At 41.8% G+C, this 21874-nt stretch overlaps 1 protein-coding gene across 1 annotated transcript in view; it reads left to right on the forward strand.

Annotated features, from left to right (window-relative positions):
• Positions 1 to 21874, forward strand: part of TUT4 (terminal uridylyl transferase 4) — a 39798-nt gene that overhangs the window by 15221 nt on the left and 2703 nt on the right. The window contains exons 13-27 of the mRNA XM_056867634.1: positions 951 to 1101; positions 2454 to 2540; positions 4384 to 4487; positions 4637 to 4694; positions 4811 to 4914; positions 6493 to 6582; positions 9127 to 9240; positions 10163 to 10240; positions 11434 to 11611; positions 12226 to 12273; positions 12370 to 12452; positions 13777 to 13892; positions 14531 to 14691; positions 20292 to 20392; positions 20926 to 21448. Coding sequence (XP_056723612.1) covers positions 951 to 1101; positions 2454 to 2540; positions 4384 to 4487; positions 4637 to 4694; positions 4811 to 4914; positions 6493 to 6582; positions 9127 to 9240; positions 10163 to 10240; positions 11434 to 11611; positions 12226 to 12273; positions 12370 to 12452; positions 13777 to 13892; positions 14531 to 14691; positions 20292 to 20392; positions 20926 to 21448 — 1996 coding nt within the window. The remainder of the gene's footprint in view (positions 1 to 950; positions 1102 to 2453; positions 2541 to 4383; positions 4488 to 4636; positions 4695 to 4810; positions 4915 to 6492; positions 6583 to 9126; positions 9241 to 10162; positions 10241 to 11433; positions 11612 to 12225; positions 12274 to 12369; positions 12453 to 13776; positions 13893 to 14530; positions 14692 to 20291; positions 20393 to 20925; positions 21449 to 21874) is intronic.

Genomic DNA, 21874 nt, shown 5'->3' on the forward strand with positions numbered 1-21874 from the left:
CTGTTCCTGCCTTATTGGAAGGCTCACTCCCCCACCTGGCTTTTTGAAATGAGTAAGGAATTCCATATTTCTTTGCCTATTTTCAGGAATGCAAAAATGTTGCTTGTGGGTGTTTCCCTCTGGGTGCCGTAGTGATCAGAACAGAGTCATGAATTTTGCTGTTAGAGGCAGTCGGCAATTGTTTTAAAGTCCCCTCCTCTTCCCCTTGTCTAGGATTCCATAAGTTTTGAGGGCTTCAGCAAGCCAGTTCCCCATTTCTCTGTATCCCCCCCACACACACACACACTTAACTGACTCTCAGCTGTTCTCTGCATTTTCTGGCAGCTAGAGGATGCTTAGTCCTCATGCTTTGGTGGTTTTTTTCTTTTATTTAATTACAAAGCCATATGTTTTGTACTTGTAGTCACTAAACTGCTTCAAAATCCTTACCTAATCTGGTTTTGCTGATTCCATTATTGGTATCAGCCACTTGCTTTACTATTAAATATTAAGTAAAGAGAATGATAGCTTAGTAATTATGTATAAATCTGAGTGAAGCTCAGAAGCTGTTTTCTGTGAGCTTATTGTTCAGTTTAGAATAAAAATTCAGGATGCTATACAAATTGCCTGTAATCAAATCTCGCTATGTTCTACAGCTTCTTTGTTTGTTCTCGACATCTTGTGTGCTTTAGATTTGTGCCATTTGAGCTGAACTTTGCCAGGGCAGGAGATACAGGGTTGATTATGGCTTCCAGTGGAGACTGGGTTGATTACATACAGTATACAGTCTTGTGCTTCTCCTCCCAATTTCTTACGTAGAAGTAGGTTTGAAAGATAGAGACTCTTCAAAGCTGCCCAGTTAATTGAGTTGATAGTTGAACTCATTTATTACTGAAACACATCAGATATCCTTAGGAAAATACCACTTACACAATTTTAAAATAAATCATTTTGTTTGGATTTTTCCATAGCCTCCAACTATAGTATGCAGTATCTGCAAAAGGGATGGCCATTCCAAAAATGACTGCCCAGAGGATTTTAAGAAAATTGATCTGAAACCACTACCACCAATGACAAGTAGATTTAGAGAAATACTTGATTTAGTTTGTAAAAGGTGCTTTGGTAAGTACAGTTTTGCTGTTGGCCAAATTATGCATTCCATTTTAAAATTTAATGATACAGGACTGGTCTTGTCTTATAGCCTAAGGGTTTCCACTACTGAAGGCAATGGGTGAAAGTTACTTTGATGAGACTGGCAAAGAATATATTCCCATTCTAGTTCATAGTAGGACTACCAGGACAGTGGGGAAATTTGAAGTGGGAAAAAATGGCTTTGGTAATCAAGGATTCTATAGCACCTACTCAAAGCCTTAAAATTTTGTCCTCAACAGCAAGAATCCCCAATGTGGCACCCAGCAATGCCACGGTGACTGCTGACACCTTTTCTGATGCCCACCAAGGGTTTCTAGAAAGTGGATGGGGCTCTTACCCAGCCAGGCTTCAGATTGGCTAGTAGAGATCTGATTGGTTGTGCAGATTCAAAAATACATAGGTTGTTACCAGAACTCAAAGATCTTTATTGCATGACTGAAGGGTAAGCGATATGTTAGCAATAAAATAGTTTCAAACAATGTTTTCATTTTAAAAGGCACACTGTTAAGCAGAGCGTTTGCCTGAAATGTTGAAGAGCTACCGGGCAATTCTGAAGGGGGGAGGTGAAGCACCATAGGAGCGGGTGTAACCCTGCTCCGGTGTCCGTGCCGCTTTGCGCTATGATAAAGTGGCACAAACACCAGCGCGGGGGCACTTAGGCTGGCACCATAGAGCAATGCAGCAGTGTAGGTAGCAAAAGTCCAGAAGCGGGTGCCTGCGCCTGCATTAGAGTGGCGTTCCCTGGGTCTTCCCAGGGGCAAAGCTGACAATCTGCTTCCAAACTTTTTCAGCATGGGAACACTCTTCTATGCTGCAGGGTTGCTATGCCAGCAAAACAGCTTGCATAGCTCCTGTGTAACTCCATGGAGGAGTTTCACAGGTTTCTTTTTAAAAATGCATTTTAAACATTTATGTTTCAGCCAGGAAATCTCTGTGGAGGCGGCGTGGCTGAGCCATTCCTGGACTTCGCCTGTCTACCCCTTCCCCTTCAGAAATGGGCTGCCCATGTTAGAGTTATGCATAACCTCACTTCCTGAAATTTTGTGGTTGGCTCCATCTCCTGCTGCAACCATTGTGTGGTTGCACCCACCACCCTGTTCCAGAATTCCAAAGATACTTGCAGGTTCATAAAATTTGGAGACCCCTGCTCGAGAGTTTTGTCTGATGTTTAAAGAGAATTTACTTCTTAAATGTAAAATGTCATTGCTACAAGTCTCTGGGGAAGTCCTAGGGATTAATAAAAGTAATCAGTGAGAACTGTGTTAAAAATGGTTGCATTTGATGATTATGTTGTTAGGAGTCTCAACTTTTTCTTTGCTTAGATGAATTGTCACCTCCTCTCTCAGAACAACAAAACAGAGAGCAGATTCTGGCAAGTTTGGAAAGGTTTATTCGAAAAGAGTATAATGGTATGAAATAGAAAGGTTTTACAATATATTTGTTTAAGTGGTGTGTAGAATATGCTATTCTAAAATTTTGCAGCTGTCTAGCCTATGCTTTACAGCTCTATTTATCATTTGTTTAAAATATTTATATCCTGTATGTCTTGCCACTCAAGGTAGATCATAGCAAAACATTAAATTCATTAATATCAATATACTATATTAATATAAAATAATATATTACATTAACAATATACCCATATTAAGATGCGTAATTTTAAAACATCAGTACAGATAGCTTCATCTAAAATTCAGTTTCAGAACCAAATCAACTATAAAAGTCAGGACAAGATTATGGGGAGATTCACCTCTGGTGTCTGCCACCCCAGCCATCTTTCTCTACCCCTTCCTTCCATAGCTGCCACCTTCTATCGTTTTCCTTCAACACCCTTCTTCTCCCCCCCCCCTTACCCCAGCACTGGTCCCCACCTCCTGCTGCCCCCTCTTTTTTCAGTCTGCCTTTCCTGCCACCTTCTCCTGGCCACTAAGAGAAAAGAAGTTGGCAGCTGGAGGAGATGGGTACTGAGTGCTGACCATGTTTGTACTCAGAGCAGGGTAGGGGTTGGAAGCTGCTCCCCACTTCTGCCCCTGCTAGCTCACCTTCTGTCCCTGGCAAGGGCTAGAGCAGCAGGTGGGAAAGAAAGGACAGAAAAAGGAGTGCTGGCATTTCTCACCTTCTCTCCAGTGTGGGGAATAATAGAAGACGTTGCAGCAGTGCCACTGCTTACTACCTTCTGTGGTGGCCTGCCTCCAGACCCCACCATCTGGAAATCTCTTCTCTTCCCCTCCCCCCAATCTGTTGATAGAGAAAGGAGTACTGGCACTTGCTTACCTTGTTTCCTGGGTGGGTGTAGGAAAGAACAGAAAAAGCAGCATTTGTGGATGTCAGTAGGCTACAGCATGAGGGGAGGGGAGCTTTGCTGATGGCATCCAGTGTGTTCAATAGCAGGAACACTTATTGAACACACTGGCAGACAGTTATCTGGAAGCTGAAGTGATTTTCAGCAAACAAATTCCAAAAAACATCTAGTTTGGAATGGCTCATCTCTTAAGAAGATGTTCTAAATATTCAGTGTTCTCGACATTAAGAGAGCATGGAAATCGACATCAGACACAGAGAAACTAATGTGAAAAATTAAGAGGAGTGAGGAACACGTTCATTAATTATTAACTACAGCCATGGTATAGCTGTTAGGGTTGGATTAGGATCTAGGACACCCAGGTTCGAATCCCCACTCTGCCGTGGGGGCTTGCTGGGTGACCTCGGGCCCGTCACCCACTCTCAGCCTAACCTACTTCACGGGGGATAAAATGGAGAATGGGAGGATGTTATAAGTTGTTTTGAGTCCCTATTGGGGAGAAAAGAGGTGTATAAACTAAGTAAATAGATTAAATAAATTAAATTGTGTTCTGCGCACTTAAACTCCTAAAGCGTGTTGTAATGTGGGAAATCTGTCTCTTCGACAGATACAGTTTTTTTGGAAGTAGCAATTGTGGATTTTATTTATTACTACATTTGACATTAAAGGCTGTTCTTTTTTTTTTCTTGTGGAATATATTTATTTTATTATTTTACGGTCATCTGACCAAAAAATAGAACCCATCTAATCAGAAGTAACACTTGTGGAATATAAATGGTGATATGATTTTGTAAATGTGGCAAGACAGAGGTCAGTCGCTACATATATTCTGAACAAATATGGATTTAAATGTTCTATCTGTTCAATATGTTGAATGTCAGTTGATCATTTTCCGTTGTAAGGAAGTCTAATGGTAGTGCAAAATCTGTGCCACTTGTTCTTTTGGTCAGATAAAGCCAGGTTATGTCTATTTGGCTCTTCAAAGAATGGATTTGGATTCCGTGACAGTGACCTGGATATTTGCATGACACTTGAAGGCCATGAAAATGCAGAGGTAGGAGTTCTGCTTTTGGTGCTGAATTAAGGTGCTGAAGGAAGATTTATAGTAATATCAAATGCCTATTCAAAGTGTTTGCTTGTATTTGAATTTTTAAAAGGAAGTCTATGTAAGTAGTAACTTGGGTTTTCATTTATTTTATCTAGAAATTAAATTGTAAGGAAATTATTGAAAATTTGGCAAAGGTTCTTAAGAAGCACCCAGGTATGTGTATCAATTTTGTGTTGCATGACAATTTGCATTTGTGCGAATACTTTTGCATTTGTGTGAATACTTTTATTATAAGAAATAGTTTACATGCCTAAACTTTTCCTTCTCAGGTTTAAGAAACATTCTGCCTATAACCACAGCCAAAGTGCCTATAGTAAAATTTGAGTACAGACGAAGTGGCTTAGAAGGAGACATCAGCTTATACAATACACTGGCAAGTAAAGCACTGTTCCTAGTGAGAGGTGAAAATTTGTCTGTATGTGCTAATTCCTTAAAGTGTAAAAATTGCAAGTAGTATTTAAAATGTTTGGGGCAAAGTTGAAATGACAAAGTGGGCTGAGTTTCATTAAATGTTAGTTGGTTTGGCCACTACCAAAAAAACAAAAAAGGAGGGACTAACAGAAGGGCACAGAGGAAGACACTGAATAAATGGTCCATTCATTTGTGCTGTAGAAGTTAGAAGAACCAGGGAGAGAGATTCAGAAAGCCCAGCACCAGATAAATAGGACAGCTGTAGGTTTATATCAAGTGATTCCTATAAACCTTCCTATATATAAATTTAATTTTCTTAACAACCTCTGCCAATGTATAATTTAAGACATTTGCCCTAGATCCAGCACCAACCACCCCCATCTTTTGAACCTCCAATATCTCACCAGAGATGCTAATTTTCTGCATTTCCGACCTCTAAGCATTTCTCCCTTGCTCTAATCAAGCTGATTGCATTATGCATTTTGCATCCTGAGTCCCTTCTTTGTAAAAACCCCCCCCCCCAGTCATCTGACTGGGATATAGGGGGCTCATGGATCTCCATTCTAACGTATCTGAGAAAGGGACCTTTGACTCTCCAAAGCTTATACCCTAGAAGTCTTGTTGGTCTTTAAGGTGTTACAGGACTTGAATCTTGCTGCAAAATATCCACCATCAGTATATTGCTTGGGAGCACAGTTTTGTTGAAGCTTTTTTTGACTCAGAATGCCAGTTTTTGAAGGTACCTTTACCACATGATTCAGATGTACAGAAACAAGGCATCAGAATGATTCTTAGATCTAAAGAAGAGTCTTTAACACAAGTCCTGGGTGGAATCCCTTAGAAAAACTTGCATGAGAAGTGGGCGGGGGAGTTCTTTCCCTACCTTCCCCTGAAGGCTGCTGTTGTTCCTGAAAATCCTTTCTGATGTTCAGGAGACTCTCACAAAGAAAATGCAGCACCGTATAATGGGGCAGCAGTGAGGAGGGGGATTTGGGTAAAATCTCATCCTCTCCCCTCTTCCACTAGCAACTTATGCTGGTAGAGGAAGGAGGAGAAGATGATTTCACACATTTCTCTCTTCTCACTGTAGTCTCCCATACTATGATTCGTTATGTTCACAAGGGCCCCCTGACCATCAGAGGGGACTTCTGGATAAACAGCAGGTTGTTGGTAGATGGGAAAGGTATGACATCTTTGATCAGTCATCTCCTTCTGCAAGCTTTTCAGCTGGATCCAGCCTTCTTAACTTTTATTAGCAACTTCACACTGGAGAGTAGTCAGCATCTCAGCAAGCAGATCCTACTCCACCCTAGGTAATTTCTTAAAGTATAAATATTGCAGGCATACAGTATTTGAAAACATATAGGTAAAAGATTGAAATGAAAAAGAGGTGCATTTGTCTTACTGTTTTAATACAGCCTCAAATTTTGTAATGTAAATGTGCATAGGCTATTGTTGGATAGTATTTCTTACAGTTGGATTGCACTTGGTAATATGCTGAACTCCAGCCTGGAATCTAAATCATTGACTTGATTTTTAGGCGCAGCACAACACAAGAATGCTTGCAACCTATGCAGCCATTGATCCAAGAGTGCAATATTTGGGATACACAATGAAAGTTTTTGCAAAGGTAATATATAGCAAGTATTACTTTAGTGTATAGGTTGATGTTCCAAGTAGCTGACGGAACTTGCTTTGAAAATGATACCCTGAACTAGTGAAGGCTGAACTCCTCTCCATATAAATCCAGAAAGGTTGTAGAAATACTAAACCCATATGTCTGGAAGCAGCGAAGATTGAGGGTGAATAAATTGAAGCTTAATCTAGACAAGAGAGAAGTGTTGTAGATTGAGAGTAAAGTTAATACAGGAGTAGGTTCCCATCCTGTTCTGGATAGAGATAGCACTTCCTGAAGAGCAGGTATACAGCTTGGGGATACTTCTGAATGTTGCTGTGTGTGTGGTGTGTGTGTGTACATTTTTCTAGCTCAGGCCAGTTGTCCAACTGCAAGCATTCCTGGAGAAAGCCAGCCTGGCTGTTGTCGCACAAGCCTTGGTAACATCCAGATTGGAATATTGAAGCATACTCTTTGTGGGGCTGCCTTTGAAAATGGTTTGTAAAGTTCAGCTGGTGAAAAGTGCAGTAGCCAGAGTCTTGACTGGAGCTTCAGACAGAACACATCAAACCAGTGCTGTTTTAGTTTGCTTCTGTGCCTTAGTCAAGGTCCAAAGCACCCGAAGGATTACTTGTTCCCATATCGATCCACCAGAGCCTTAAGTTCTGTTAATGATGCCTTCCTGTGGGATTTGTATTGTCTGTAATGAGGTTGCAAAGACTTGTAGGAGAGCCTTTTGGGTTGTTGTCCACAGATTATGGAATTCCCTCCCCCAGGAGGTAAATCTGGCACTGTTTCTCCAGGATTTCCAGAGGAAATAGAAAATATTTTTTTATTCTGGAAGGACTTTGAATAATGTTTTAAGTTTTTATGGCATAAAATGATTATGTTCATATGTTCTTAGATGAAAATTCTGCTCTTAGGCAGTTTCTCTGGTGTTGCTAACGAGTCCACGAGTGATGTAATCAAATCACTCAACGTAAAAGTAAGGCTTCACGATCATTGTTGGCATTTGAATGACTATATGACAGAAGACTTAAACTGAATGCACTGATAGAGTTCTAACACTCACTTCTCATACTGTACACCCAAATTGCTTTCTTGTTAGTCTAAAATTGCTAGTCCCTATGTCAGGGGTCCCCAACCTTTTTGAGCCTGTGGGCACATTTGGAATTCTGACAGCATGGTGGGTGCAGCAACAAAATGCCTGCCCAGAGTGGCTGCTGCAGGAATCCCGCCACAAAATGATTGCCACAGCTTAATTTCAGTAACAAAGTGCAGATCCTTGTGCTGTGGTGGCAGCTGCTGCCAAAGCAACATTTTTTAAAAATCTGCACAGCCAATCAAAAGCCTTGCTGGGCAGAGCCCTACCTGGTCCCACCCACATCCTAAAACACTTGATGGGTGCCAGAAAATGTGTTACCAGGTGCCATGGCACCCATGGGCACCACTTTGGGGACCCCTGCCCTAGATCTTCTGATTATAACCTTACAGACAGGTGGCAAGAAACGATATTGTTAGCTATCTTTTCACTCTGCCACATTTCATAACCTCCTTGAGAAAATTTAACAGGGACTTCCTGTGAAGATGCCGACCCAGCGCCATGTCTTCTGAGCTCGCTCGGAGGAACCGAGAGGCGTTTTGAATCGGGGCTCCTTTCAAAAGCCCCGTCTCCGATCCTAAATAGGGGATTGGAATGCAGGTAACTTCCTGCTGCCGAAGAAGAGCAGTTTGACTCCCAGCCCCCCCCCCCTGCTGAGGGGGAGAGATGGTCTGAGTCCTGCCGGCTGAGGAGGATTTCATCGCCGTAAAACGCCTCGAGGAACAGAAGCTGTGGAGAAAATTTAACAGGAAGTTTGTTTTGGCTATAGCGCTATGAAATAGCAGAAGGTCATGTTAGTGACTCATTAAGCAAAATAAAATATATAGCAGCCAGGATACAAATCTCTACTTTAGGCATGACCAAGGACTTTGTGCATAAACAGCAGGATTTTTTGTTTGTTTCAAAGAACAAAGTCTTGTCAGTTCCAAATAAGTTTGTGATATAGCCAGTGAGAGCCAGTGTGCTGTAATGGTCATATTGCTAACCTCATTGTTGACACTGAGGAGATAAAGGTTCAGATCCCTACTTGGCCATGAACATAAAGGTTCAGATCCCTACTTCACACTCAGCTTATCCTAATTCAAAGGATTGTTGTGAAAATATAAAATGGGAGATGTGGTGGGGGTAAAAATGTAATAAAATCAGAAAAATGGGGAATGCATCCAAATCCCTCACAGGGATGCAGACTCAGTTGCACTGTTTTTGGGGTCTACACCTATATATTTCACATGAATGAGAGCTTTCAGTAATAAATTGTCCTTGAGTTCAATCGATTTCAGTTATTGCTTTAGTGCTTAACAAAGGCTAAAATTACAGTAATCAGATTTGGCTGCATCACAAAATACAATTTGTTATTTAGCAAATATTTGATTCATGAAATCAATAATGTTTGTTCAGTGGCATAATTATTAGAACTAAATTTTTTGTTTAGTTTTATTATATGTTTTGTTGACCAGCGCTGTGACATTGGAGATGCATCTAGAGGGAGTCTGTCTTCATATGCCTATATCCTTATGGTGTTATACTTCTTACAACAGAGAAATCCACCAGTTATCCCAGTTCTTCAAGAGGTATGTTATCAGGAAAAGATGTGGAGAGCAATAATTTTTTCTCACTGCTTTTTCTCAGTACTGGTGTTAGCTATTACTTGATGTAAAGCTATTGATATAATAAATGTGTCTTTCCCTAGCTAGTGAGGCTCTTAGCTTTGTCAGCATGAGCTTTTTTTATTGCTGGAATTGATGTGCATCATAATGATTGCACATGCAGGTTTTTGCTGCACATATAAGCAGTGAAAATTTGCATATGTAGTTGTCAGATGCATGGTATAACACATTAATTCCGACATAAAATTGCTAATGTGTAGGAATTTAGTTATCTAAATCTGTCTGAAGTCAAGAAAAATGTGTGACTTTTCAAATGGAGCTTAAAAGCAAAGAAGTGACAGTAATATTTTTATTTTGTCTTTTTAAGTAAAAAGGGTGAATTGTTTTTTTCCCTGAATCATTAATTTCCTTAATTATTCTTCCTTAATCAAATTGAATTATCTGAAATGTCAAACAATTTTTTATAGTAAGTCTGCTTTTGAGCGAATGTAGACTTCATTGCCCTTACCAATAAGTAACTGCAACTATCACCTGTCTCACCCATGGAGATAGATCACAATGGGTAGCTGTGTTAGTCTGTTTGTAGCAGTAGAAAAGAGCAGGAGTCCAGTAGCACCTTAAAGATTAACAAAATTTCTGCCAGGGTATGAAGAAGTGAGCTGTGACTTACAAAAGCTGCCAGAAATTTTGTTAGACTTTAAGGTGCTACTGGACTCCTGCTCTTTTCTGCTGGCTCACCCAGCATCTCTTTTTAATAAAAAATAATTGTTGATGTTTGCTAGGTTGACTCAGTTGAGGCCCTAGTGGCTTTTACAAAAGGTTATTTCTTATCCTGTATCTGTCAGTTCTTTTCCTTGTTTTTTTGACCTCATTCTTCATCTTTTAGATATTTGATGGACAACAGATCCCCCAGAGAATGGTTGATGGGTGGAATGCTTTCTTCTTTGACGATACTGAAGAACTGGTAATGTTCTGATTCTGAAATAGACAATGAATCTTAGGTGTAGCTTATTATAACAAACACTGTTGTTATTATGAAGCAACCATGATGTGCTTAGCATTGCACAAATGAACAAAAACTCATTCACAGTATTTTGAACAAAGGAAGGGAGAATTAGAAAGCAAGTACTTTTAAAAAAAGCATATGTGGATATAGAGTTAGAAAGAACTTTTAAGAAATGTAGAATTATAAATCAAGAAGTGCAAATAAAATCTATTCATAAGCTTTTGGAAACTGTCATATGGGAAAACTCCTGTTCTTTGCTCTATGGGTAGCAAACCTTTTAGCTCTTGTAGACTTCTCTTTGAAACTCACAGATGACACACTGAATGATTGTTCAGGTGTTGTAGGAGTTATAACCACAATTCCTCATAAAGACTATATAATTTATGGGTAAGCATGGAGAAAAAAGATGTCCCTGGATATTAGGGATGGAATATGCATTGTTTATGATGGTGGGTGGGGGAACCAGAGCCCTTGCACAAACTACAGATGATCCGAAATAGAAGCCATACAGTTTACAACTAGCATAAGGTACCTAGAAGGAAGCCAAGTAACAATCTCTTTCCTATTTCTTTCTACCATATGTCCTTCCTCCCATAACTTCAGCAGTATTTCCTAAGGACCTGTTGCTTCGTTAGCTCTACACTGCTGTTTCTTGATGGAAAACGCAGCACAGTGCTAAGGTGGCATTGCCTGCATGCCTCTTCATTTCTTGTTTTTTAGTATTCAAAGGACTGATGGTTTGTTAAAACTAGAGGCAAGAGGGAGTAAGTATAAATGTGCAATCCTGAAGGGGGGCCATTGAAAAACCTTACGATGGCTTACAGATCCAGCCAGCCTTTAGAGCAAGAAGGAAGTGGGTAGCCTTGTAACATCATTTAGTTGGAGTTTCCCTTTTAAACATCAGTGATTCCTTTAGTCAGGGAATTATCTGTCTCAGAACTGGGGATTTGAGGAGGGAGACAGGAAGGTGCCCTTATCTAGAGCCTACTCAGCATTTCCCATCACTGTAAAACTTTATTCCCTTTCCCTGTTACTGTGTCAACCTATGTTACGAAATACCTAGTTTCACAAGAAATTAACATACCATTAAAAAGTATGATGTTGAGACAAAACTGCTTTTATTAATTCAGTCTGTTCTAAATTTTATACAGAAAAAACGTTTACCTTCTCTTGGGAAAAACACAGAATCACTGGGAGAACTGTGGTTAGGGTTACTTCGATTTTACACTGAAGAGTTTGACTTCAAGGAATATGTCATTAGCATTCGACAGAAAAAGCTGTTAACCACCTTTGAAAAACAGTGGACATCCAAATGCATTGCTATTGAAGGTACTTATGGAATGTTAGTTATCAATAGAAAAAATATAAACCCCCACAGGAACCTTCACAGAAATGTAGGATGTTTATATGCATTACACCCTTAACACAGTGAGAAATTGACTGGTGTGTCCACTTGTAGTAGACATTACTAGGAAACATTACTTATTACATAATTATTTCTGAACCTTTACAAAGCTCACCGAGTCTCTTGATTGATCCAAAGAGCTGTGAGCAAAAGAAAAACATCAATTGGTATTATTTCACAAACACGTGCACAAAAATTCATGCATGATAGGTGGCTTCCACACTAGTTCTCATGTATCTGCTTGTGTAAGAGGTTGCCAAAACGTTTGAGTGAGCAGAACATAATTTTATATTTCGTTGTGCTTTTTTTCCTGTGCTCTAGTGTAAGATGTAAAACAACCCTTCTGTAAGTAGAAATCACCTTCTGCATGCAGAAGGGCATCAATTGATTTAACCTAAGCATAACAATTTATTTTCTTTTGTTAAAATAAAGATGTATGTATTAAGGCACTAATTACCTAGAAATTAATAATGCAGTCAGAGATAAAATTACAGTGCTTGCAGTATCCCTTACCTGTTCTTTTATTCCCTGTTCTCAGATCCTTTTGACTTGAACCATAACCTGGGTGCAGGAGTTTCCAGAAAAAGTGAGACTTGAGTGCGTGGGGGGGAACACTAATAATCAAAATAGAATTTCTAAAGAAACATTATTCATTTAATGTTATTTTTTCTTTCGTTCACAGTGACCAATTTCATAATGAAAGCATTAATCAATGGAAGAAAACTATTTGGTACCCCTTTCTATCCAGTACTGGGAAGAGAAGCTGTAAGTTCTCTCATTTTGAAAATTACACTTTTGCTGTTGTCAGAAATGACCAGGTACCTTACTGTGGTTTCATTGGATCTTTCAAGTACATGTAAATGAATTCATTAAACTTAACAGATGAATTATAGCACAGCTTTTGCGTGCTAGAGTCCACTTCATCAGATGCATGAAGTGCAGTCCATGAATGTATACTCATGGGGGAGTGTGAACAAAGACCGTGATATGCAAGATCTGTAATCTGTGACATTTCTGTGGAAAACTCAAATGTTTAAAAAAACAGCACAATGACAATCCATTTTGGCTCAGTTCAATTGATTGGGTTTAGTTACCTATGAGGGTGAGTTCTTTTACTTCCAAAATATATTGCCCATATTTAATCTGAATTAACTAACAAATGAATGAAATCTAGTTGTAAAAGTATTTGTGCGTGCACACTCATACACAAACTGAAGGAAGGATATTGGTACTCTCTTTTTAGAGGTTTCTCTCTCAAGGCTTACCTTCCATACATGTAAAGCGTACATGTGATGGTTGCCTTATTCCTGAGTTGAACTCTTGCTGTCCCCCACCCAGTCAAAGGATATAGTTTTAAGTGTAGTTGCTCATGCACACAGGTCTAGGCTGGCACCCAACAACACAAAGCAGAATAAAGTACTTCTTGATACTCTATCCTTATTGCAAAGCATGTGGTCTTGCATTGTCAGGGCTGTTGGCCACTGTATTTCTCATGCAAGTAGCCCCAAGAACAGTTATTTTTCTAAAAGCTTTCTGTGTGGAAACTTGAAAACTCACACTGTCTTCTTGATGGCTATGTTGTCCATTTATTGGCTTGGATCCATTGGAGAGCTTGCATTGGTGGAATGATTTCTGCATATGGAACATGATTTTCTCATGTTCTTTATCTCCTGTACTCAAAATAGTGTTCTTGGGGATCCCCTAAGAGCAGCATTTCAGGGGGGCATTTTGGGCTGCAGGCGGTGGGGTAGCCATGCTGTGTGGGTGGAAATACTTCAATCTGTAGAAACACTCCAAGGAATCCAAGTCATAGTTTCATAATTTTGTGTTTCTTGCAAAAATAAACATACCCTCAACCGCTGTTAACGTGGCTTTATTACAGATGTGTGCTGGATGAATGCAAATATGAAAACATTTGATACATAATTTTGAAATTTTAGTTCTCAACTAATTCAAATGAAGGGGGGTGATAAAATGCATATTTCCAACTTAATGCATGCCTGATTTCTTCCAATATGTCTCTGGTTTCTCCCTTTTGTTGAAAGTGATGATAAGTGGTGTAGAGTAATAATGTACCTTTTCTCTCTAGGAATACTTTTTCAACTCGAAGGTATTAACTGATGGAGAACTGGCACCCAACGACAGATGCTGCCGTGTCTGTGGCAAAATTGGTCATTACATGAAAGACTGCCCGAAACGGAGGAGGTTGGGAGAATATGCACACCTGTCATTTAAAACCATTTTATGCTGAATATAAATAAGGAGTATATTTTTAGGAGTAAAGCTGGGCTTCACGTCTTTGCTTCTTATTTTCTTACTCTTTTTGTTAGCCTCAAGCACTGCGTCCCATCTTTTTACCTGTTCCTTTTGAAATCGTTAGTTTAAAATCACAAGTTCAGCTCCTTCTTTGATACCATTTTCCCCTTGAGTGTAAGAGGTGGCAGAAAACAGTGCCAAATACTGTAGCTGGATTACATGGCACTTGCTGTGTAATCTTGATATGTGTTCCTGAAGGATAATGGCAGTGAGCAGATGCAGAAAATGTAAGCAATAAATTGCATCATTTCAGGGAATTTTTCCCTGTCACTTTAGCTTTGATCTTCCCTTTTCAACATTTCAACCTCCAGTTGCCTCAGACAAAGGAGCAAAACTTGATTTGGAACTAATGTTGTGTTTGCAGTGCCTCCTGAGTATCGTAGGCTTCAGGTATATCTAGCACAGCTCATATTTTCTTTAGTTTAGATTAAATTCTGTACTGTCTTCTTTCTGCTCTCTTTCCTGTATCACAGTAGTATTTTTTCAGTACCATTTCAAAACATTATTTAGTACTTTTTCCCTTTTAGGCTGAAGAAAAAGGAGAATGAGAGAGAGGATGAAAAGGAAGTAAAGGAGGAAGATAGAGAGATGAGAGAAAAGAGGTGTTTTATCTGTGGGGATGTTGGGCATGTTAGAAGGGATTGTCCTGAATTCAAACAAACAAGACAAAGAAGCAACGGTGTTGCAGGTAAAACAGAATCATCCTTCCCCCGGTTTTGCATTCTAATGTTTCTGTTGTCTTTAGAAAACATTGTTACTGTTGCCTATTTTCAGCACAATGTGCTCTTTTTTATTGTGTGGTCTTGTCTGTGAAATATTTTTTCTGGATAATTTATTTGGAAAAAGATAGAAAACTTGCACTAAAATTGTGTCACAAGACCCGGGCCTGACATACTTCATGGGATTGCTTCCTCTTCTTATTTTACATGAGTATTCTAATTTGAATTAGTTGCATTAAACGTTGTGTCTGCCATTTATCAAACAACAAACAGCAAGGATGTGTACAGTAGCACTCTTGTTGTCCTGTCCCTGGACCTTGCTTTTTCCTTCTGTTTTGCCAGAATTTTATTTATTTAATACATTTTTATCCTGCTGTTCTTCCTAGGAGCTCAGGGCAGTATACATATTCCCCTCATTATTTTTTTATTATCACAGCACCCAGGTTTTGGTAGGTTAGGCTGTGAGTGTGTGACTGGCCCAAGGTCACCAAGCAAGCTTCATGGCAGAGGTATGGATTTGAACCTGGATCTCTCAGATCCTAGTCCAGCATTCTAGTCATTATAAGGTAAAGATCCCCTGTGCAAACACTGGGTCATTCCTGACCCATGGGGTGATGTCACATCCCGACATTTTCTAGGCAGACTTTGTTTACGGGGTGGTTTGCCAGTGCCTTCCCCAGTCATCTTCCCTTTACCCCCAGCAAGCTGGGTACTCATTTGACTGACCTTGGAAGGGTGGAAGGCTGAGTCAACCTTGAGCCGGCTACCTGAAACCGACTTCCGTCAGGATCAAACTCAGGTCGTGAGCAGAGCTTTGGATTGCAATACTGCAGCTTACCACTCTGCGCCATGCTATGCTAGTCATTACACCATGGTATAAATTTTTTTAGTAGAAACATCATAATGGTTGGAAGTAGGATATTTTAGTTATGTGATGTTTCAGAGTGCCTGCTTTCATCCCTAAGGGCAGCTCAGAAATTAAAACAATATTTTGTATGAGTTTTGGGCTTCTGTAGTTCAACAAGTCTGATTGGAGATGGTGCTGTTCACACTCCTGTCTACTGATGTAGCATTTTAAATTATTGCCACCATATAACTTAATCCTAAACTCTTCATGGCTTCTTGTCTTTTTTAAAGCTACAAAAATGTTGCGGCATATAAATAAATATGGGGTAACCCTGGTTGTCATCACAACAAAAAGCTAACTTCTGCCCCTTACCTAAATCCTGTATTGTCAACACCACCACCACCTTTATTGGCATATATACCCTTACCTAAATAAGCTTGGTACTTCTGAAAATCACCAAGAGGCACTTACAATAAATGACTGCTGAAAATATAGCCTTGGATACTCACTGTGAGGGCTTATTCTCCTCTGAGGTGAAGGGCATCTTGAGCTGTGGGTTGTTTTCCACTCCATCCGGGTAGGCAGGACTAAAGATTTCTGACTTCCTGTGATACATGGCGGGAAAAGGAAGCCAGTTACCGCCTGAGGAAGCCAGTTACCGTCTAGACTAGCTACGTTGACAGTAATAAGGATTTGCAATAGAAAACTAACCGTAACTTACAACCGTAACATAGCCCAACCTGAACAAACAGAATTCTCTTACACTGACTTCGGGAGTATGGACATCTAATACTAACTGCCGAATAGTTCAAGTTGTGTACAAGAATCATTATAAGGGAGGGGCAGGATGCCCTTCGCCTCAGAGGAGAATAAGCCCTCACTGTGAGTATCCAAGGCTATATTCTCCGCTGAGGCAAGGGCATCCTGAGCTGTGGGACTTAGAAGAGCTCACAATAGGGTGGGAAATTTCACTTACTCTACTACATTCTGCAAAACCCTGCGGCCAAAGGCCGCTTGTGCTGAGGACCATGTATGAATTCTATAGTGTCTGATAAATGTCAAAACCGAGGACCATGTGGCGGCCCGACAAATCTCTTCCAGTGGAGCCTGTTTATCGAAGGCAGCCGTGGTTGCCGTGCTCCTAAGAGAATGAGCTGTGATGCCCTCTGGTACTGGTTTACCAGCTACCTTGTATTCCTCAGCTATGCACGCTTTGATTGTGTAACTAATGGCAGTGGCTGACATCTTTTGTCCCCTACTCGGGTTAGAAATCCCTATGAACAGGAAGTCGGACTTCCTAAAATCTGCTGTACGGTTAATGAAGGTACGGATAGCTCGCCTGAGATCTAAGGTATTCCATAAAGCTTCCGTTGTGCCAGATGGATTGGGGCAGAAAGATGGAAGGTTTATTTCCTGAGATCTGTGGAAATGGGAGTTTACCTTAGGTCGAAAGGTGGGATCGGAGGTTAGTACGACCCTGTCTTTATGGAAAACACATAGGCCTTTCCTAATGGAGAGGGCTCTGAGTTCCGATACCCTCCTAGCCGAGGTGATTGCTGTAAGGAAGAGGACCTTCATGCGAAGGTACCTCTTGGGGACTGTTTTGAGGGGCTCAAAGGGTGGACCCGTGAGAACCTTGACCAGATTGAGGTTCCATGTAGGGAACCTGTGGATGATAGGAGGTTGAATTTGGGATACCCCTTTTAAAAATGCAGAAATGTGTCTATGTTGTGCTGTGGGGTGCCCGTCCGAAAGTGGGATAACTGTAGAGATGGCAGCCAACTGTCTCCTCAAGGTAGAGGCCTTGAGTTTCTGCCTAACCCCCTCTTGTAAGAATTCCAGGATGCCGGGAATGCCTGGGTGAAGTGGATCGATTTTCTTTCTCCTAGCCCACCGGACGAAAGCCTTCCAGGATGCATTGTAAATGCGCCGGGTGGACGGTTTCCGGGCTTCTATAATTGTGTTGACAACTTCACTGGAATAACCAAGGTCTAATAGGACCTGCCTCTCAAGTGCCAGGCGGTCAAACAAAACCATTGACGGTCTGGGTGCAGAATGGGCCCCTGTCTGAGAGTGGTAGATGTCGCTGGTATTCGCCAGGGATCTTGGCAAGACATGCGTTTCAGGGTTACAAACCATGGTCTCCGAGGCCATGGTACCATGGTACGAGGCTTTGATGTGTACCAGGTGTTGGATGGCCGCTAGTGTCCTTGAGTGTTTCTCTTTTTTGAATGATATTGAGGAACTTAGGAAACGATCCCGTGGGCGGGATGTAAATTCCAGAAGGTAGCCATTTGATAAGATTTGAGAGACCCATTTGTCCGGATTGGACGAGGCCCACCTTGCCGTGAACTCCTGCAACCTACCCCCCCACGTGGATGTGACTGGCGTCACTGAGTAGAATTTTTTGGGAATCTGTCTCCTTTTTCCAACCTGGGTTGGAAACTTTGGGGTCTGGAGAATCTCCCCCCTCTGCGAAAGGATCTGGTATTGCCCCATGATCCCCGGCTTGATACCCAGGAGCCTCTCCTGTAATCGGTTCTGAATCTGGGTGTGAATTTGGGGGAACGAAAGGAAGGGTATGAGGGAGAACGATGATCTTTTTTAATTTGCGTGGGGAGGACTTGTTTTTTATCTTTTGTTTCTACAAGAATACTATCCAGCTTCTCGCCGAAAAGCCTTCCCTCCTTGACAGGGTATGCCATTAGTGTGGTTTTAGCCTTAAAATCAGCTGGCCATGCCCTAAGCCATAGTCCCCTTCTAATGGCGGTGACGGATGCCATTGACCTCGCTACTGAAGACATGGTGTCGAGGGAAGCATCTGCCATTAGGGTCAATGCGTCTTGGACTCATTCGAGACCCCCCAGGACCCTGAGGTTATCATCTGGAACGAGTTGGATAATTTTTTAAATCCACAAGTAAGACGCCCTAGCGAAAATGGAAGTAGTGGCGCTGGCCTGAATAGCCATGGCCGAAGCCTCGTGTGCCTTCCTCGCCAGGTAGTCTGACTTTCTGTCTAACTGGTTCCTCAAAGAACCCACTCCATCTTCTGGAACCAACCCTGGTGATTGGAGATCCAACACTGGAGCGTCTACTAGAGGAACCTTGAGCATTGCCATGGCGTGTGGAGCCAGATTGTACAACTTCCTAATGTTAGTGGGGAGTTGTTTATTAGGAGATGGGTGTTCCCACTCGTCTCTAACAGCATTAATAAAGAACTCTGGGAATGGTACTGAATTATTAGATGTTTTCGGTCTGGGAAAGCATTCCTTAACCCCTTTTTCCATTTAGACTTTGGCTGCTCAGATTGATCTGATTCTTCATTAAGGTCAAGGGCAAGGATAGCCTTGGCCAAGAGGGCCTGATAATCATACCCTGAGAAAAGTCTGTTATGTTGTTCTATTTCCTGAGGAGGGTCTTCGTCTGATTTGAATTCGTCCTCCTCTTTATCCTCCTCATATTCTACAGAAGAAATGGGGGACTTAGAGAGATCCATTTGATTCTCCCTGGGTTCAGGAGGCTTAGCCTTCATTGCTGCTTTTGTAGGCCATGTGCTACTCCTTCCTATAGGGGGAGTACTGGTCCCTGGGCCCTCCTCATTTGCAGTACTAGCAGTGCTGGTTGGTTTAGGATTAGATAGAATGTTGGGGGGAATGCCGGGGGGGGGGGTCCAATCCCATGGGGGGGGGAAGGCGAGTCTGGAAGGATTGAAAAGCCATCCACTGATGTTGGAGGGCATAGTTAATCAGGTCGTCAGCATTTTGCCAAGATATAAATTGCGCGCGCGCCGCCTCCTGGGTGGGGGGAGGGGGTTACCAACTCCCGGTGGGAATGTTCCCATTGCCGCAGAGTTACCAGAAAATGTCGTGGCCGCTGGATCCGATAGTCTTTGAGGATTGCCGGTCAGTTTGTCAAGTTTTGGGGAAGAGGCCGGTGATTTACGCCCGGCTTTCGTCCCGGCGCCGACCTTAGCGCCGCGCCTCTTGCTTTGAGCGCCCGGTAGTGGTGGCGCGGTCTTTCGCGCCTTTTTGACTTTGCCTATAGTCGCCTCAGGATCAGGCGTCTGGGTCTCTCCTGGTTCCACCTCGCTCCCTAATGGTCCGCCTGGGCGGCCTTTGGGAGAACCGGAGCCCTTGAGGGTGTTTTGCACTAACCCCCTCTGATAATCCTTCTCAGAGAGAAGGTCGTCTTCCCTAACTAAAATGGCGTCGGCCATCTTGGATAGAGGGGTAAGGACGGGGAGTACACCGGGGGGGGGGGGGGAACAGACCGACACTTAGGTGAGACAAAGACCAAAAAACTCACGGTACACAGGGAGACAAGAGAGGACAACGAAAAACTAGGAATTTCTGCTTCTAGTTAGTGCGAAGAGAGCCGATGGCACAGAGCTGCCACCCGGATAGGCAGGACGGAAACTGGCTTCCTCAGGCTGTTTTCCCACCAAGTATCACAGGAAGTCAGAAATCTTTAGTCCTGCCTACCCGGATGGAGTGGAAAACAACCCACAGCTCAGGATGCCCTTGCCTCAGCGGAAAATACTTGGCAGCACAGTGAAATTTCTGGGTACCTTGGCACCTGGGATTTGTCTCAAGCCCTGCATCAAATAAAGTCTTTGCTACACTTGGGGCTTCGGCTTGCAATGCAGACCACTGCTTTGGATCACTGTCTGTTTGGTTTCCTAAAAAGTATAAACTCATACATTCATTACATTTTGTCATTCAGCTGCTCAGTTAGTCAGAAGTCTTGTAAACTCGCAACAAGTAACTGGATCCATTCAGCAGCAAGTGGAAAGGCCCTTGCGCACCAGACAGCCATCAGAATGTGTAAGTTTCATTTATTCAATAATATTTCAGTGAGTAATTCTATCTATGACGCCAGTGTGAATTGTCGATGGCAATGTAGCTGCAATACAATGCTTGTGATATTTCCTGCTATGCTACTCAAATGTTTAGTGTTGGTTCTAAAGGATTTTTTCTCAAGTTTTTGTTGAAATTGCTATACACTGATTACATCTGAGAAATCCCAGATCAAACTAGAAATCTGAAAAATGTATGGAGTAAAGGAGAATGAATTAAGATGCTGTTGACGAGTGAAAGGAGCTGTACTGCTGGTGATGTAATGCTATGTTCCAGTAGTGTCCCAGCTGGCTGTTTTCAATGGTAGGACTTGTTCTACAGAATGAACATGTCAGATTCACTGCTAATGAAACCTTATTGAGTTTGAACAACTAAAGAATTCAGTTTACTGTTAAGGTATAGTAAACTAGGGGCCAGAGAGAGAGAAGCCTTCTTATGCATCAGATTAAACAACTTTTTAGTGAACTAATCCAAACTACATCCTTTTTTTCCCCTTCTAGTCTGATTCGCGTCAGTCATCTTACTCTCCACAGCCTCAGCAGTTTACCCAGAATTCCTCTCCGCCAACCTCCATTAACCAGACTCAGCCACAACCTATCTCCCAATCCAAGCATGCTCTGCAGCCCCAGCAAGGGGCACAGCCACCCCACCAGGTCCAGCTGCCTTTGTTTAACTTTCCCCAATCTCCCCCAGGTCAGTATTCTACCTTGCATAACCTGGGACTATTTCAGATGCACCATCACCAGCCTCATCACCAAATTCAACTTCCTAACACCTCGTGGCCTGTTATTCACGCTGCACCGGGTAATCCTGCTCACTCTACAAGTGTTCCATTTTCTGTGAGGGCTGGCAGTGGCAATCCACCCAATAATCCGAGCAGCGTAAACTTGAATGATCCCAGTATCATCTTTGCACAGCCCGCTGCCAGGCCTGTAGGAATCCCTAGCAGTTCTCAAGAGGGACACTGGCACAACCCTGTGACTCTAAACTCACTGGTGAACAATGGCACGGTGGGGAACTCAGGTAACTTTCCTCTCGTCTTCTCTTTTTGTACCGATGATTCCTTTACTAAACATTTCTGAACCTATTCACTTCTATAGTGCATACGACAATTTTTTTAAAGAGATAGACTACCTAGTAATTTTTGAACTTTAAAAGGCATTGTCTATCTGATTCAGAAATGGGGAATGGCTTTTGAAAGGTGTTTTGTAGACCATGCTATATAAAGGGAAAGGAGTTTAGGTTTTCTGTTGAGAAACATAGGTTTCAAAACTGCGTCCCCAAACAAGTTTGATAGATCAGGTATGCAGAGACAAAGGCTGCTATCAAAAGAACCTTGTGCTCAAATGGAAAGCATCTCTGCCTCTCCATTTGAAATGCTGCCCATTTTGCCTTCTTGCTGCAGCCCATTGGGTCACATTGAATAATGCTCTGGTGAGTTCCTGAATT

The sequence above is a fragment of the Euleptes europaea genome, chromosome 2 (genome assembly GCF_029931775.1).
Source record: "Euleptes europaea isolate rEulEur1 chromosome 2, rEulEur1.hap1, whole genome shotgun sequence".
In the NCBI taxonomy this organism is placed as follows: Eukaryota; Metazoa; Chordata; class Lepidosauria; order Squamata; family Sphaerodactylidae; genus Euleptes; species Euleptes europaea.